Raw genomic sequence first — 17,410 nt, forward strand, 5'->3', positions numbered from 1 at the left:
CAATAATATAGGCGCCCTTCCTTCCTGAACTTTCGTGGTGATGGAACAGAAGGCCCACAATTCGAATTGTCTTCCTTTATATTGGAATAAAGCCCTTTTAAAACCTCTAATACCACGGATTCTGCCTCTTATATTTACTGAGTTATTCTTATAGACTTTACCGCATAAAAAAATAGTACCGGTAACGAAATATTTACCACAATCCTCCCAATTCAAAGATGTCATGAACTCACCTTCCTGGGGCAACCGCATCACCTATGGGAACGTAACAATCCTGAAGGATAGTTTTTTCAGATACATGTTGAGCTTCTGAAGGTCAAGTATGGGGAACCACTCTCCCGATTTCATGAAGACAAAGAAGAATCTGGAATAGAAGCTTTCGCATGGATTTTAGGACAGTCTCTAAAGCCCCTTTGATCATGGACATGATCTCTGCTTGTAGCACCAGCTGATGTTTTGCTGTGTGTGAGGGAACGTGCAGTGGTTACTGAATGAACTTGCGCCTGTGTCCATAACAGACCAGAATCAACAACCAAGTATCAGAGGTAACCACTGTCCAGAATGGGTAGGTCGCGGGGAATCCTCTTGCTCATGGGGCCCAGAGAGTTGGCTCCTGGATACAAAACAGCCTGGCATGGCAGGATGTCAATGTTGGTGAAATGAGTACTGCTGTTTTTTTGTTGCTTTAATTTTATTTTGGATTAGATTTTTAGTACAGGATGAACAAGTTACTTACATTTGGTAGAGACTGGATCTAGCTGTAGATACCTTACCTTTCAATTCCCTAGGGCGTCCGACTGGATCTGGAAAAAGTTCGTGCAAGAGGTACCCCTGCACACCAGTAGGTTGCTTCTATCAGCTATATGCTGCATCATTCGCGCCAGAAGAAACGTACACATCACCTATATAGGAACCATCTCGGAGCACTGACGCCAGGTACTTTTCATGACTTTCCACGCCAGGAGAGGGGAGCCATGAATTGCTGTGATACTGGTGTATCCAAACCCCCTTTTGTACCGCTTTGTTCGCCATAAGTTGGCAGGGTATGCTCAGACGTGAGTCCCTTGCTCACTTTGCCACTGGATTCAAGCAAGCCTGGCTGAAGACGGCTGAAATGCCAGAAACCGGTCCTAGGAAGCTTGTTCCGGTCCAGGGAAGGCATGGCTTGGCAGTTCGGGCTGGACTGTTCCCATGAGGCACAGGGTCAGACTAATTTGCATATGGCCATGTCTGAGCTGGGGTGGCAGAGTGGGCTAAAGAACAGTGATGGATCAAACCCAGATCTGTTGACTGGGTGTGAGTGTTTGATTGGTTCTGCTGCTCCGTCCATCATCACCCCCTTTTGTACCGCTTTGTTCGCCATAAGTTGGCAGGGTATGCTCAGACGTGAGTCCCTTGCTCACTTTGCCACTGGATTCAAGCAAGACTGGCTGAAGACGGCTGAAATGCCAGAAACCGGTCCTAGGAAGCTTGTTTCCGGTCCAGGGAAGGCATGGCTTGGCAGTTCGGGCTGGACTGTTCCCATGAGGCACAGGGTCAGACTGAGTTGCATATGGCCATGTCTGAGCTGGGGTGGCAGAGTGGGCTAAAGAACGGTGATGGATCAAACCCAGATCTGTTGACTGGGTGTGAGTGTTTGATTGGTTCTGCTGCTCCGTCCATCACCACCCCCTTTTGTACCGCTGTATCCAAACTAGGGCCATAAAAGGGATCAGCCCTGACCCTAGAAAATTGTCCACAGAGTGGAGAATCTGCAACTATATCCTGCCTCTACCAGATAATACATTACTGAAGGCAAACAACTTGTTCATTTAATAGAGATATCTAGCCACAGGTTCCTTACCTTTGAATACATACCCAAGCAATACCATCCCTGGTGAAGGGCTGCGGACAAACTATAATGTCCTGCAGGATGGAACAAGTGAAGTGCCGGTTCCTGGGGACCCAACTGTCAAGGGAGTAAAGTTTGGTAAATGTATAAAGGGACTCCCACACTGCTGTCCAACAGATGTCCAGGACTGGGACTCTTCATGCTAATACAGTGGTAGAAGCTTTTGCCTTGGTGGGATAAGCCCTTAAGCCCTCAGGGGGCTGCTTCTTGGCCAGTGCGTACCATATTTTATTACAGAGAACAACCCAGCATGACATAGTCTGTTTCGGTACCACCCAACTCTTATTTGCTGTAACATACTCGACGAAGAGTGGGTCATCCAGCCAAAACTCTTGTGTACGGTCAAGGTAGAATGACCATGCTCTTTTTGGGTCCAGATGGTGAGTCGCTCCTCTTCTTTTGAGGGATGTGGAGGAGCGTAGAAAGTGGGCAAGGTTACGGATTGGCCCACATGGAATGGTGTTATCACTTTCAGCAGGAAAGAGGCCTTACTGGGAAACCCCAGTTTGTCTGGGAATAGAGACTTGACTGATAAAGCCTTCAGTTCACTCACCCTCCGGGCAGATGTTATTGCCACGAGAAAGGCTGTATTGATGGTGAGCAGCCGGAGGGGACAGTTATGAAGAGGCTCGTAAGGAGCACACATTAAGAAAGTGATAACTAATTAAGGTTCAACTGAGTCATAATGAATGGAGAAGGGGGAAAGCCACAAAAAGGCAGACAGAGGAGAAAGGTAAACGTTTAGAGTGTCCAAAGCAGAGCCCTGCTGCTAGACATAAAAAGAAGGACATCAGAAAGGGAAGCAGAAATAAGGTCAATATACTTTTCTGTAAAATATAATACAAATTTGTTCCACCGGCAGGCATACACCGTCTTGGTGAAGGGACGCCTCGCTGCCAGAACAACATTACAGAGTTCTGGAGGAGGCCGAAAGCTGCCAACTGTCGCTGCTCAAGCACCACACAAGAAGGCGTAGAGTTGACAGCTTTGGGTGGAGGACCCTACCCTGCTGCGACAGAAGATCCTCCTGAAGGGGCAGACTGATCGGAGGATCGATGCTCATGCTGAGAACCTTGGGATACCAGACTCTGCACACCCAGTCCGGAGCCACAAGGATGACTTGGGCCCGGCCATTCCTGATCTTCTTGAAAACTCTGGGCAGAAGCGGTGTGGGCATAAGTACCACATGGCAGTGGTGTTGTCCGTGAACACTTGCACCAGCCTTCCATTGATGACAGGGTAGAAAGGCTTTCAATGCCAGTCAGATTGCTCGGAGCTCCAGCAGGTTTACGCGGAGTCCGAATTCTGCCAGAGACCAGAGTCCTCTGATCTCCACATCTCCCAGATGGCTGCCCCATTCTAGGAGTGACGCATTGGTCACTAATGTGAGGGGAAGGTAAAGAGTTCTGCCTCTGACCCAATCGCAGTTCATTAGCCACCACTGCAGGCACCCATGTCGGGGAGACTCCCATAGTGCTGCGCCCACAAGAACTTCAGGGCCCACTGCAGAGCTCGCATAAGCCATCTGGCATGGATAACAAGCAGGATGCAGGAGGCCATGAGGCCCAGCAGCATCAGTCATTCTCACCAAAATTCAAGACAAAGGCGGAAATTCTGGTATTATAGCCTGAATATCCTGGACTCAATGCTCAGGAGGATAAGTACGACACTGCACTGTATCCAGAACAGCTCTGATGAAATGGAGCGTCAGAGAGAGAGTAAGTGTTACTTCCGCACGTTGATAGCGAATCCCAACGAATTCAGGAGGTCCGTAATAGTCTGGAGGTAGGAGGAGACAGCCTGGGGCGAGCCCGCCTTCAACAGCCAGTCGTCGAGATGGGGGAAGACTGGAACCCCTGATCTGCGCAGATGAGCTGCGACCACCACCATCACTTTCGTGAACACCCGAGAGGCACTGGTATGGCCAAAGGGGAGCACGGTAATCTGAAAGTGCTTGTGGCCTACCGTGAACCGTAGCTAACGCCTGTGCCTGGCAGACGGGGATGTGAAAATAAGCATCCTGCAAGTTTAACGCTACCATCCAGTCTTGGTGGTCGAGGGCAGACAGGACCCGAGCCAATGTCAACATTTTGAACTTCCGGAGGAGGCTGTTGACGTTCCTGAGATCCAAGTTAGGACGCAGGCCCTTGTCCTTCTTGGGCACCAGAAAGTAGTGGGAATAACAACCACTACTTACTTCTGGGGTAGGAACTTGCTCGATGGCTCCCTTGGCCAACAGAGCCGTAACTTCCCATTGGAGAAGGGGCAGATAATCCTCCAACATGCAATGGTACTGAGGAGGCGGGGGTAGTCTCAAAGGGGAGGGAGTAGCCCCTTCGGACAATCTGCAAAACCCACCTGTCCGACGTGATGGTGAGCCAGTGGGGGAGGTGATGGCGAATCCTGCCGCCCACTGGCAATTGGTGGGCCTGGAAGGTCAGACTAGGAGGGTTTGGAGGCTGTTACATAGGGGGTGCTGGTAGACCGGCTCGTTCGCTGGCCCCCAGACCTACAACGGTGGGCCCCATGTCCCGGGCGCGCAGGTGCTGAGCAGCCTGCGATCCTGGGTGGAACGTTGGGGAGCACCGCTTCCGTAGCCACGAAAGGCGTGAAAAGCAGACTGCGCAGGTCAGGTGGTGGAGAGGCCCAAGGACTTGGCCATAGCCAGAGAGTCCTTGAAGCGCTCTAGCACGCTGTCGCACAAGTTACTTATCTTTGGTAACGATATATCTGTAAGAGACATTAGTTAGTGATAGATTCCTTTCCTTAGAATTACCCCCAGGCGTCAAGACTGGCTCCGGAAAGTTTTCGTCAGCAGTAACCCTGCGTGTCGGAAGGTGGCGTCGTGCGGCTCCACGTCCGTCGCAGGCGCCGTGATGACGTTGCGGCAGCTACTTAGACGCCGCCCTTGTGCGCGGACGTCAGTTCTGTACACGACTTTGTGCGCCAGAAACGCAGAGCCATGCAAGATACTGACCACTGGTGCAATGAAACTAGGGCCCTGAAAGGGATGGCCTTAACCCTAGAAATCAGTTTGCAGAACGGGGAGGATGGGTGGGGCGGTAAGGAATCGATCACTAACTAATCTCTTACAGATATATCGTTACACAAGTAGTAACTTGTGCATCTGAAAGAGATACGTTAGTGATAGATTCCTTACCTTAGAATAGATACCCCAGCAATACCAACCCCGGAGGTGGGTCTGCGAATAAATTACACCAGAAAGTCACGGAGAATAGAACAGCCAAAGAAGCCGTCTCTCCGGACCAGACTGTCAAGGCAGTAATGCTTGGTAAACCTATGCAGCGAGGCCCACGTAGCTGCCTGACAAGTGTCCTGCAAGGGAACGCCACGTCCCAAGGCAGTAGTGGCTGCAGTTACCCTGGTAGAATGGGCACGCAGCCCCACAGGAGGCTCCTTCTTAGCCAAGGAGTAACATGTTTGATGCACAGAACGACCAACCAAGAGATGGTCCGTTTGTGCACAGACCGAGCTTTCCTAGCGCCCACGTAGCCAACAAAGGGATGGTCATCCACCTGGAACTGCTATGTACGCTTGAGACAGAATACGAGCGCACGTTTTGGGTCCAGACGGTGGAGTCTCTCCTCGTCCCTCGAAGGATGCGGAGGTGGAAAGAAGGTAGGTTAAGTGATGGTCTGCCCGATGTGGAAGGGCGTGACCACCTTTGGCAAAAAAGAAGGACGGGTCCTTAACACCACCTTGTCCGCATGAACAGAAAGGAAAGGAGGTTTTGAAGAAAGAGCCTGGAGCTCACTCACTCTTCTGGCACAGGTGATAGCGACCAGGAAAGCCGTCTTTAGAGTAAGAAGACGCAAAGGACAGGTATGAAGGGGCTCAAGCGCAGCTTTGCGGGTCTGAAAAGAACGCGCCTGAGCGCCCGACCTTGACCTCAAAAGGACCGAAAAGCGGACCCCGAGGGAGTACGCGTGGTGGCGAGACCCAAGGACTGGTCGATAGCCCGATAGTCCTTAAAGCGTTCCAGGGTGCTATACGCCTTATCACCAAAGAGGTATGTACCATCAAAGGGCATGTCCAACAGGGTGTTCTGGACATCCCCAGCAAAGCCAGTAGTGCGGAGCCAAGCATAACTATGGAGCGCCACAGTTGTGGAAAGTGCCCTACCGAGAGAATCGGCCGTGTCAAGCCCACAACAAATAGTAAATTTCGCAGCATCTCTTCCTTCTGTAATGGCTTGGGAGAGAACTGCCCGTGCTTCCACAGGGCACTGAGGCAGTACCTGTGCCACAGTGTCCCACACAGAATGGGAATAGCAGCCTAGCAGGCACGCAGAATTCACCACCCGCAACCCAGAGCTGGCATTTGTGAAAATCTTTTTCCCAAACTGCTCCAGTTTCCTAGATTCCTTGTCCGGAGGAGCAGAAGGGAACGCACTTGGCTGGGCAGAAGCCTGGACAACCAGACTCTCAGGCGTCGGGTGTTGTGTGAGAAAGCTGGGATCGCCGGGCGATGGCGGCGCACCACACCCTTGTCTATCGGGACTCCTGTATTAGGTTTAACCCAGGTGCCCAACAGGATATCGGTAAGCGCTTGATTGATGGGCAGTAACGGCTCCGCAGAGGAAGACCTCAGTCAGGAGATTGGTCCTGATAGGTACAGAGGGGAGCTCGAGGTGAAGAGCCTCAGCTGCCCTACGCAATACCACAGAAAAAGTCCCAACCTCCTCTGTGGCCACGGAAGAAGGGGACAGAGTACCAGGGTATGGAGAGAAATCAAGATCCTATGGACCCTCCACATCGCCTTCCCATTCAGGCTCATCATCACATTGAGCTGCAAGAGGGTCCTCAGACCCCTCCCAGTACTCCCATTCGTCCACCGCTTGCTGAAGAGGCCGGTAAGGACGAGGTGCCCTGGGAAATGGGATAAACTCCCCTCCAAGAAATGGAATGGGAGGGTAAGATACCAGTCCCAATTCGGCGCCCTCTGGCGCAGAAGCCGGATCCAGGGCTGGTGCCGGGGCCCGAGCATCAGCCAGAGCCGGTGGCGCCGCAGGGTATGGTGCTGGCGTAGCCGAGGCCAGAGGCGGCGGCACGGAGGCAAACCTTCCGACGGATCCGTGGGGCCCGAAGGCCCTTTGGAAGGACCCTGCAGGGCAAACACATGGCGCAAGGCTGATATGAAGGCCTGCACCGCGTGCGGGCCCGGAAAGGGTGGTTAGGCCGCAGGCAACAACAGAGGCTCAAACGCAGCCGCGTGGGGGTCACCGCCCGCCCCCTCCACCGTGTCCCGTGACCGGCGAGGGGTAGAGGAAAAGCGACGCCGCTTCTTCGACTTTTTATAGCCCATAGACTTACCTGTCCCCGATGCCGACGAGCGATGCTGATGGCTCTGCGACCAGTTCCTTGACCTCCCACGGGAGCTGGACCTCGATCGGCGCGGAACCGATTGTCGGACCTCCAACAACTTTCAGGAAAGCTCCCGCAAAGCTATTGCGCCATGGCCCGACAATCTGGGCACGCCTCGGGGTCATGGGTGTGCCCCAAGCAGAAGAGAGACAAGTCGTGAGGGTCCGATACTGACATGTTTCAACAGCAGGCCCAACAGGACTTAAACCTGGGCATCCCTATTTCACCAGGAGTCAAGTACAAGACAAAACAAGTTGTCAGAATCCAAGTTAAAACTTTTAACTAGGGGTACCGCTCTCTCCCGGATCTGCGCTGCTGCGTGGAAAAAGAAAGAACTGACATCAGCGCGCGTCTAAGTAGCTCTGATGACGTCATCTCAGCGGCTACGAAGCCAGCGATTTACGCGGAGCCGTTTGATGACGCCTACCGACGCACAGGGGTACTGCTGACGAAAACTTACCCGATACAGTCTGACGCCTGGGGATAATCTAAGGTAAGGAATCTATCACTAACGTGCCTCCTTCAGATAGGAATGTAAAATCAATTGTGGAACTGGCCATTGTACTGTGAAAGGTTGCTGCGGTCCCCTGAGAATCTGCCATTAACTGCTCGGAAGCCCAATTCTTCTAATGATGAAAGAAGTCTCTGTGCTGTTTTCTAGCTTCTGCCTCCAGAGGTGTTATCTTGAGGGTTTGGCTCCCAAGCGAATGGATCCTCCTCATAAGTGATATCTGTAGTTGGGTTGCTGAGCATATTTAGATTGAAATCCCCACTGATAATCAAACTGTTTGTATCCTCAACGTTTAATAGTTTTGTGAGCTCTTCCTTCAGCTGCTGTGCTCCACTAGTTTTTTCTCGGGGATGTAGACAGAGGTTTATCAAAATTATATCTTCCCTTTCGGCCCTCCCCCTAGTAGAAATTCGTATCACTTGCATTGCATTTGGCGGGGTTAGTTTATTTGCGAGGGGCGCTACTGCATAAATGCTCCATATATAACTATGTATGGCAAGGCAGCCCTTTTTATGACCAAACCTTGCATTTTGCGAGGGAGGAATGAAGTTCAGATTATAGCCAGGAAGTGCCGGCGGATAATCAGACCACGTTTCTTGCAGTGCAATGATATCGAATTCTTTCAGATAGGTATAAAGTTTTGTTATGTTATCGATCATTTGTAGCACGTAGATACTCGGAAGTGTCCTGGAGCGATAAGCCTATGCAGGGGTAAGCAGAAATGGAAAATGCAGTTAAACGACAATCAAAAAGTAGGGTTTTCAGTTGCTTCTTGAATGTCCTAAGATCGTGGTTGTTCCTGAGCTCCAAGGGCAGGCTATTCCAGGCCCTTGCCGCCCTTACAGAAAGGGAGCTCCCTCCCGTTCTGGCAAGGCGGTATCGTGGGATGACAGCAAAGCATTGTTCCGTTGACCGGAGATGCCTTGATGGCGCATAGAAATTGAAGCGCCTCCTGAGGTAAGAGGGTTCAGACTTGTAGAGGGCACCATGGGCGATGGTTAGTGCCTTAAACAGAATGCGCTGGTCAACGGGTAGCCAATGCAAGTCGTAAAGAAACTGCTTGATTCCGAAGCTTCGCGGAATACCTAGTAGCATTCTGGCGGCCGCGTTCTGAATAGTCTGCAGCTTTTGTATCTGGTAGCAGGGAAGGCCAATGTAGAGAGAATTGGCATAATCAAGCAGCGACAGGATGAGAGTGCGGGTCACCATTTCGTTAGCCGCTTTTGGCAGGAGCAGCAAAAATTTCTTGAGGAGTTTCAGGGTACCAAAGCAAACGCCTGCCAATTTATTAATCTGAGTTCGGAATCGGAGGTCCTCGCTGAACCATACCCCCAGGTTTTTTGCTGGACTACCCATTGTTTTTGGCATGGGAAAGCCCTCGGGCCACAGGTCATCCCGAAAATTCGGCAGAAAGGTCCCGTAGAGGAGGACCCCAGACTTCTCCTCATTGCATTTAATTTGGGCCGGCGCCAAACAATTAAAAACTTCCGTCAGGCAGTTTCTAGCTGATTCCACAGATGCCTCATCTTTTTTCCATGTAAAAAGCAGCTGGGTGTCATCAGCGTAAGCTATAATTTTGGCACCCAGCCCTTCCGCCAGATATATCAGTGGAGTCACGTAAACATCGAAAAGTAAAGGGCTTAGCGTTGAGCCCTGAGGGACGCCTGTGGGTAAAAAGTTTTGTGTCTGTAAACTTATCACCTAGGATCTGACTGACAGTAGTTCATCTGGTTTCTAATCCAGCCAGTTGCCCAGGTAGCTGGATGCCACAGACCTGTGGCACACCTGAAGGAAATTTAACTTTTATTTATGGATATCCTCCAAAGATTTGGCCAATTCTAAAGTAAAATTCCAAGCTCACTGTTGTCCAACTGCTGCAGGATATATTGGCTTATTCAGTTTCATATTTTACTTTAAGTGTGTATGTTTATGTAACCAGAGCCTGAAACACAGGCTATTACCCCAGGGAGGTTGGGAAGATACAACCAAGCACTGAGAAGAAATGCAGAGTATGAGAAGTTGGCCTGATATATGATGTCACTAGTTCTAGTGTACACCCTGTATCAGTCCAAACAACCCTTATGGTGATTGGTTGTAAAGTCAACCTTATAGACCAGCTATCCTAGTGGTAGCATGGACAAGAGCAGTCTTAGGCTAAACTTGGTATGGCATGTGAAGCCAGCTGTTATACCATTACAATCCCTTGAATACCAAATGAAAGGACACCACACCAGGTATATATAAAATTAGAATGTATTTATTCTAACATATACCCTCAGCACTCTTTATGAGTTCCGAGGTCTAAGTACAAACAATTTCTAAAGTAGCATACGTTAAGTTACACAGGAAAATACAGTTAGGCCCGGGGGCCACGCAAACCATATACTAAGAAAGTGGTATAAGTACCACTTCATGAACAGAGAGTAGGCCTAGGGCATCGCTGAGGCTACACTACCCTACCAATAGTTAGGAAGTGGGAGGCCCACGGGATGAGTGTGCAGTGTGGAAACACACATGCGGGTTACATTAAAGTCAATGGGAATGTAACAGTCAGAAATAGGAAGAATACGGACACTTCCGAAGTAACTAGGAGGAAGCAACTAAAGACTTAGACACTTGGATAGTCAATATCCACTGGAGCACCGGAGTACTCACTTTACCTGACCCACAGGAGACGGGTGCATAGGTGTGAAGATGTGTCGGGTGTCGTCGCTGGATCCTATGGATGCCTGAAGAACAGATGCTGGCAGGCGGCCAGGAGGAAGATGTCCGGTGGACCCAAGGATGGATCTTGAAGGAAGAACACCTGCAAGCAGAGGGGACAAAGTCTGGGTCACTAGCCAGTGACCGTGTGGAATCAGGAAGGAACCAGGCGATGTCGTGCAGAACACAGGTGACGTCTTGAAGCTTGTCTCTGCAGCTGCGTGGACCAGGAGGCGTTGAGGACGACCAGAACCAGGGTACGAGCTGTCCCACGAAGGATCTTGCTGATGGCGGAGTCAACGTCCCGATTGGAGTCAACAAGCCTTGGCAAAGGCAACCCACGCGGAAATGGAAATTCGCTTCAGGTGCAGACCAGGAAGGTCTGAGGTGCTTCTCTTTCACAGGGAAGCAAGGGCCAGTCTGGAGGAGCCAAACCAGCAGTGGAAAGTTAAGGGTTCGTCGTCACTGAGGCTACTAGCCAACGGGCCAGCAACCGGACAGACGTGCCGAGCAGGAAAATGCAGAAGGGCCCCACGCAGAACCCGTGGAGGGCTGATCTTCGGTGCAGATGGTGCTCGGGGTTGGGGCTTCTCAATCCCCAGAGCACAACTTCGAGGATGCCTCAGAAGCTGCACTGGAAGCTACTCGCCAATTTTCCCAGGTAGCCGGTCCCACGTCTCTCGTCGCCTCCACGGATCTCAGCTCGGCTGTGGATCAAGGTCGGAGAAGTCTGGAAGTCAAGGCGCTGGTCGGTCTCTGCAGTCGGTTCCTAGTAGAACTTGGGCAAAGCAAACGGCATGTCGCTTGTTGGTGCCTGTTTGCACAGGGTGGCCACTCCTTGGCCACAAGGGAGATTCTTCAGTCTTCTTGTCGTCGAATGTCGAAGGTCCAGAGTTTTGTGTCTAGTTTCAGTTCAGGATAATCCAAAGTCCTAGGGACTCAGCTCCCCCTCTTATACTAATCTGGGGGGCTGGGTTACCTGCTAGGTCCCTCCAATAGGTGGGACCAGGAAGGGGGGTGGTTACACCTCCTTCCCTTTGTCCAGTTTCGCGCCAGGGCTGGGGCTGGAGTGCCCCAGCACCGGTTTGAACCGGGCTATGCATGGGACACCTTGTGTGCCCCAGGCAGTGTCTCGTTTCTTTCATCCCTCCCTGCCCCAATAAACTAAGTCCTGTCTGGGGTGGTGCTAGCACCTCCCAAGGCAGGAAACCTATTGTCCAAGCCTCCCTCGCTGGAAGGACTCCCAGCAGCAGGAGGTCAGACTTGTGTCCGTGGCAGCAGCATCCATTTTGTGATGCTGGGGCTCTGGTTAACTTTAACCGGGTAAGTAGGATTTTAACATGTCTTCTCCCTCTAGAAGGGGGGAATAATATCCTCATCGCCAGAAATGGCGTGGGGGTAGTATTCCAAAGTGTTAGACACCTTACACAACATGTTTTGATAAAGCCAAACCATAGTTACCATAACCGCGAGGATTATAAGGCACTTTAAGAGTATATGGTAGGCGATATCATAGAACAGCTATAAGGACATGGTTCCGAAAGCTGCAGACAGGCTCAGCTCATGCTAGAGCACCATCTCGCATGTTACCAAGCACTCTGCCTCCAGGATTGTTAAGGCCTGCCATAGGAGTGGCTTACAGGTTACCCATGTGTCTATATATAAGGTAGGTATAGGAATACTATACCTAAGCAAGGGGTGATTACACGACCTTGCCCCAGCTGAGTGATCAGCCAGTTGTGTCATGATGGGAGGCCAGCCAGGGGTGGCATAATACATGCTGCATCCCCTGGTAGGCCTAGGGTACACCTATGCCCTGGGTACCTAAGGTACACTGTACAGGGACCCATAAGTGATCCTTACCAATTGGGTTATGTACCTAAAGTACATAGTATGAATTTAGAGAGAGAACAGCTGGGCTGTGGGTCTGATTAGCAGGCCCACAGCCACATCTAAGTCAAAAACCAGTGAAGCAAAAGCAAAAAGTGGGGGTGACCATAGGAAGCAGACCCTACTCTCCTAAACAGAGTACATTTTAAACTATTTGATCAGTAAGGTGGCATGACCAACCTGGCATCTATGCAAGGTGGAAGAGGTCTAGTGGGGTAGAATTAAGACACTGCTTCCCCTGCAAAATCCTATAAAATAGATCAGCACTGAAAGCTTTGAACTGTGGTGCATATTAAAGAGCCACAGTCTCAGTGGCCACGAAAACCATCCACTTCAAACTGCCCTGCCCTACCCTAAAGATGTAACCACGTTGCAGATTCACCTTTTCAAATGATTACAAAATGTTACAGAGCATTACCAGAGTCTAGAGAGGCAGACCTTCCTCACCCTCATTAGAGGGTAACTGAACTTAGCGTTATAGGGAAATTACAATTCTTCTAAGTGTTTTCTTGTGTGCTTTTTCAGCTGTGCCGTTCAGATGAAATGCCAAGAGTTGTGATCAAACCTGTTTCTCAACTGAGATGAGAAGTGGGGGAGGTGAGTAGTTAATAGAGCGATGCAGAGGGGTGGGAGATTGTAGGGTCTAGTGGTACATATCACGAAGTCTGAGACCTCTGCACACACCATTGTTACTCTTCCAAGAGGCCCGAACCTTCAAAGTTGTATTATGCAGGTCACACAAAAAGATTTTTATATCCTAGTAATGTGACTTACCGGTGTCTGAATCATCATAGCCCTCTGATCTCGCATTGTTCTTACAATGTCAAGTGGATACACGGGTTGATTGCACTCAATGAGACACATAGCTGTTTCCATGGTAATAAGAACACCAGTTCGTCCAATCCCAGCACTGCAAAATAAATACTAACTTTAAAAAGGCTCATCTTAGTCCAAGACACTATCACAGTAGAAGTTCTGATATTCCATCAAAACTACAATTAAACGTCACCTATGTATAGGCATAAGCCTTCTTATGTAATTAGTTAATGAAAAAACACACGTAAACTTTTATCACCGGAAAAAAACAATTTGAATTTCAATTAGTTTAAGGTCAGGGGATCATAATGCGTAAAGATGATAACACAAGATCATCTGCACAAGTGGTTCTCAACCTTTTGACTTCTGGGGAACCCCAATTAATCAGTACTGGAACCCGGGGACCCTGTCCCCCTACCCTCCAATCATTATTGGAATCCGGGGACCCCCCCCACTGAGTCATGACTGCTAGCCGAGGGAACCACAGCCTAAGCATTGTTGATGATTTGAACTGCAAAACACTACATGAAAAATGCAGAAAAAAAATGTAAACAAGTACAAAAATTACATTTTATTTAATTTGTAAACACATAAATAAAAATACCAAAATGTTAATTTCAATATGAAGGTTGGAGCGTTTCTAAATTCAATTGAGACCATTCATCATCTATACTATATTCTATTTGATGCACTTGTACTGCTCCCACTAATCAGTCTGAGGATACTAATTAATTAATTTTTTCTCCAATTTCAAATTCCTTCACATTTACAGTACAATTTAGAATTTTCAATTGCACATTTAGCTGATATATATATATATATATATATATATATATGTACACACTATTAATCTTCTATTATTTAATTTTCTAAGTAGTCGCAGACTCCCTGAGGAGCCTTTGTGGACCTTCAGGGGACCCTGGACCACAGGTTGGGAACCACTGATCTACAAGTCCCAGATAAACAAATAGCATGCTGCTATTCCAATAGACCTGCTCTTTTGGGAATGATGCAAGAGATAGGGATCCTCATCTTAAATGGCAGGTGAAATCGTGGGGCTTGCCGTTGGCTTCGTACTACTCCGCCAGTGACATAGTTGAGATGCATAAAAGAACAAGTTACTTACCTTCGGTAACGATGTATCTGTAAGAAACATTAGTTAGTTAGATTCCTCACCTTAGAATATCCCCAGGCGTCAGACTGGATCCGGAAGATTTTTCGTCAGCAATACCCCTTGCGCGTCGCTAGGCGTCGTCTGCGGCTCCGCGTCTGTCGTTGGCGTCGTGCGCCGTAATGACGTCGGAGTACTTAGACGCCGCCCTCGCGCGCTGACGTCAGTTCTTGTACATAGCTTTCCGCACCAGGAACGCAGAGCCATGCAAGAGACCGACACTGGTGCCAAAAAAGTCTAGGGGCCTGAAAAGGACAACCTTAACCCTAGATGTCAGTTCGCAGAACGGGGAGGATGGGTGGGTCGGTGAGGAATCTAACTAACTAATGTTTCTTACAGATACATCGTTACCGAAGGTAAGTAACTTGTTCAACTGAAAGAAACACGCTAGTTAGATTCCTCACCTTAGAATAGATACCCAAGCAATACCAACCCTGGTGGTGGGTCTGCGAACCAAGATCACACCAGAAAGTCCTGGAGGACAGAACGGCCAAAGAAGCCATCCCTCCGGACTTGGCTGTCTAGGCAATAATGCCTGGCAAACGTGTGTAGCGAAGCCCACGTAGCCGCCTGACAGATGTCCTGCAAAGGGACTCCCCGTCCCAAAGCAGTAGTAGCCGCTGTAGCCCGAGTAGAATGGGCGCGCAGCCCAACAGGAGGGTCCTTTTTCGCCAAGGAGTAACAGATTTTGATGCACAAAACGACCCATCGGGAGATGGTCCGTTTGTGCACAGCTTTTCCCTTCTTAGCACCCACGTATCCAACGAAAAGTTGGTCGTCCACCCGGAACTGTTTTGTGCGGTCCAAATAAAAGGAGAGCGCACGTTTTGGGTCCAGACGGTGGAGCCTATCTTCCTCTTTGGAAGGATGCGGAGGCGGAAAGAAGGTGGGCAAGGTGACAGATTGCCCAAGATGAAAGGGGGTCACCACTTTCGGTAGAAAGGAAGGACGAGGCCGAAGGACAACCTTGTCCGGATGAACAGATAGAAAAGGAGGCTTGGACGATAGAGCGTGGACCTCACTCACCCGTCTAGCCGAGGTGATGGCTACCAGGAAAGCAGTCTTAAGCGTCAGAAGACGAAGAGGACAATTGTGAAGAGGCTCAAAGGGAGCGCACATCATAAATGTGAGAACAAGACTCAAGTCCCACTGAGGCATTACGAAAGGAACAGGAGGGAACGTATGAGTAATGCCTTTAAGAAAGCGTTGAACCACAGGGGACTTGAAAAATGAAGGCTGATCAGGAAGTCGTAAGAAGGCAGAGAGGGCACCAAGATAACCTTTCAAGGTGCCCAGAGAAAGAAGAAAGAGGAGAATCTCAGAAAGAGGGGCGGAAAGGGGATCCACAGCCTTGGCTGTGCACCATGCCACAAATTTGTTCCACCGGCAGGCGTATACCGTCTTTGTGGAGGGACGCCTGGCTGCCAGAATGATATCACAGACTTCAGGAGGCAAGTCAAATGGCATCAACTGCCGCCGCTCAATCTCCACGCATGGAGGTGGAGGCTAGACAGGTTCGGGTGGAGGACCGTCCCCTGCTGCTGCGACAGAAGATCCTCCCGAAGGGGCAGACATATCGGAGGATCGGTCAACATACTGAGTAGCTCGGGATACCAGTACCTTCGTGCCCAATCCGGAGCTTCCAAGATGACTTGGGCCCGGTCGTGCCTGATCTGGGCAGAAGTGGTATAGGCGGAAAGGCTTACAACAGACCGCAACTCCACTCGTGACGAAAAGCGTCGCCGAGCGAGTGCCGCCTTGGAAATTCCAACGCGCAGAACTGCTGACATTGCGCGTTCTCTTCGGTGGCGAATAGATCTAACCAAGGCTCTCCCCACTGCTGAAAGAGACCTTGCGCCACTTCGGAGTTCAGACGCCATTCGTGATCCATCATGCACCGGCAGCTGAGTTAGTCTGCTCTGGCGTTCAGAGAGCCCGCCAGATGTTGAACCACTAGGGTGACGCCCTGGTGTTCCAGCCACGTCCAGAGGCGCAGAGCCTCCTGACAAAGGGTCAGTGAACACCTGCACGACACTTCCTCTGACAGAGGGAAGGAAGGCTTTCAGTGCAAGTCGGATCGCTCTCAACTCCAACAGGTTGATGTGGAGGCGAGACTCCGCCAGAGACCAGAGGCCTCTGATCTCCGCCTCTCCCATATGGCCACCCCATCCCAGAAGGGACGCATCCGTCACTACGACATGCTCCGGTTGGGGAAGGGAGAGGCTTTTGCCCGTGACCCAATCGCGATCCGTGAGCCACCACTGCAACTGCTGTGCAGTGCCCTCCGAGATCAAGACATGGTCGGACAGGTTGCCGTGATGCTGGGTCCACTGAAACTTCAGGTCCCACTGCAGAGCCCGCATGCGCCGCCTGGCGTGATTCACTAGTGGGATGCAGGAGGCCATAAGCCCCAGAAGCCGCAACACTAGCCTGACCGAAACCCAGGATAGAGGCCGAAAGATGGGAATCAGGGCCTGAATATCCCGGACCCGCTGTTCCGGCGGATAGACCCGGAACTGCGCCGAATCGAGAACCGCTCCGATGAAGAGGAGCTTCTGAGAGGGACTCAGGTGTGACTTCGGCACGTTGATGGAAAACCCCAGCAAATGCAGGAGATCCGCCGTAGTCTGGAGGTGGGAGACGACTGCCTGGGGCGAGCCCGCCTTCAACAACCAGTCGTCGAGATAGGGGAAGACTGGAACCCCTGATCTGCGAAGATGAGCTGCGACCACCGCCATCACTTTCGTGAACACCCGAGGGGCACTGGTGAGGCCGAAGGGGAGCACGGTGAACTGAAAGTGCTCCTGGCCCACCGTGAACCGTAGGTAACACTGGTGGGCCGGCAGGACGGGGATGTGGAAATATGCGTCCTGCAAGTCCAACGCTACCATCCAGTCTCCAGGGTCGAGGGCAGCTAGAACCTGAGCCAAAGTCAACATTTTGAACCGTTCCTTTCGGAGGAAGGCATTGACGTTCCTGAGGTCCAAGATAGGGCGGAGGCCCCCTTTGCCCTTCTTGGGAACCAGAAAGTAGAGGGAATAACA

At 50.5% G+C, this 17,410-nt stretch overlaps 1 protein-coding gene across 5 annotated transcripts in view; it reads right to left on the reverse strand.

Moving 5' to 3' along the window:
- PTPN4 (protein tyrosine phosphatase non-receptor type 4) overlaps nucleotides 1–17,410 on the reverse strand; it is a 1,082,125-nt gene that overhangs the window by 14,324 nt on the left and 1,050,391 nt on the right. For all 5 annotated transcript variants that reach the window (XM_085645981.1, XM_085645984.1, XM_085645983.1 and 2 more), the window contains one exon: nucleotides 13,154–13,289. In XM_085645981.1, the coding sequence (XP_085502107.1) occupies nucleotides 13,154–13,289 (136 nt within the window). The remainder of the gene's footprint in view (nucleotides 1–13,153; nucleotides 13,290–17,410) is intronic.

Source organism: Triturus cristatus, chromosome 3_1, assembly GCF_964204655.1.
Source record: "Triturus cristatus chromosome 3_1, aTriCri1.1, whole genome shotgun sequence".
NCBI classification, from domain to species: Eukaryota; Metazoa; Chordata; class Amphibia; order Caudata; family Salamandridae; genus Triturus; species Triturus cristatus.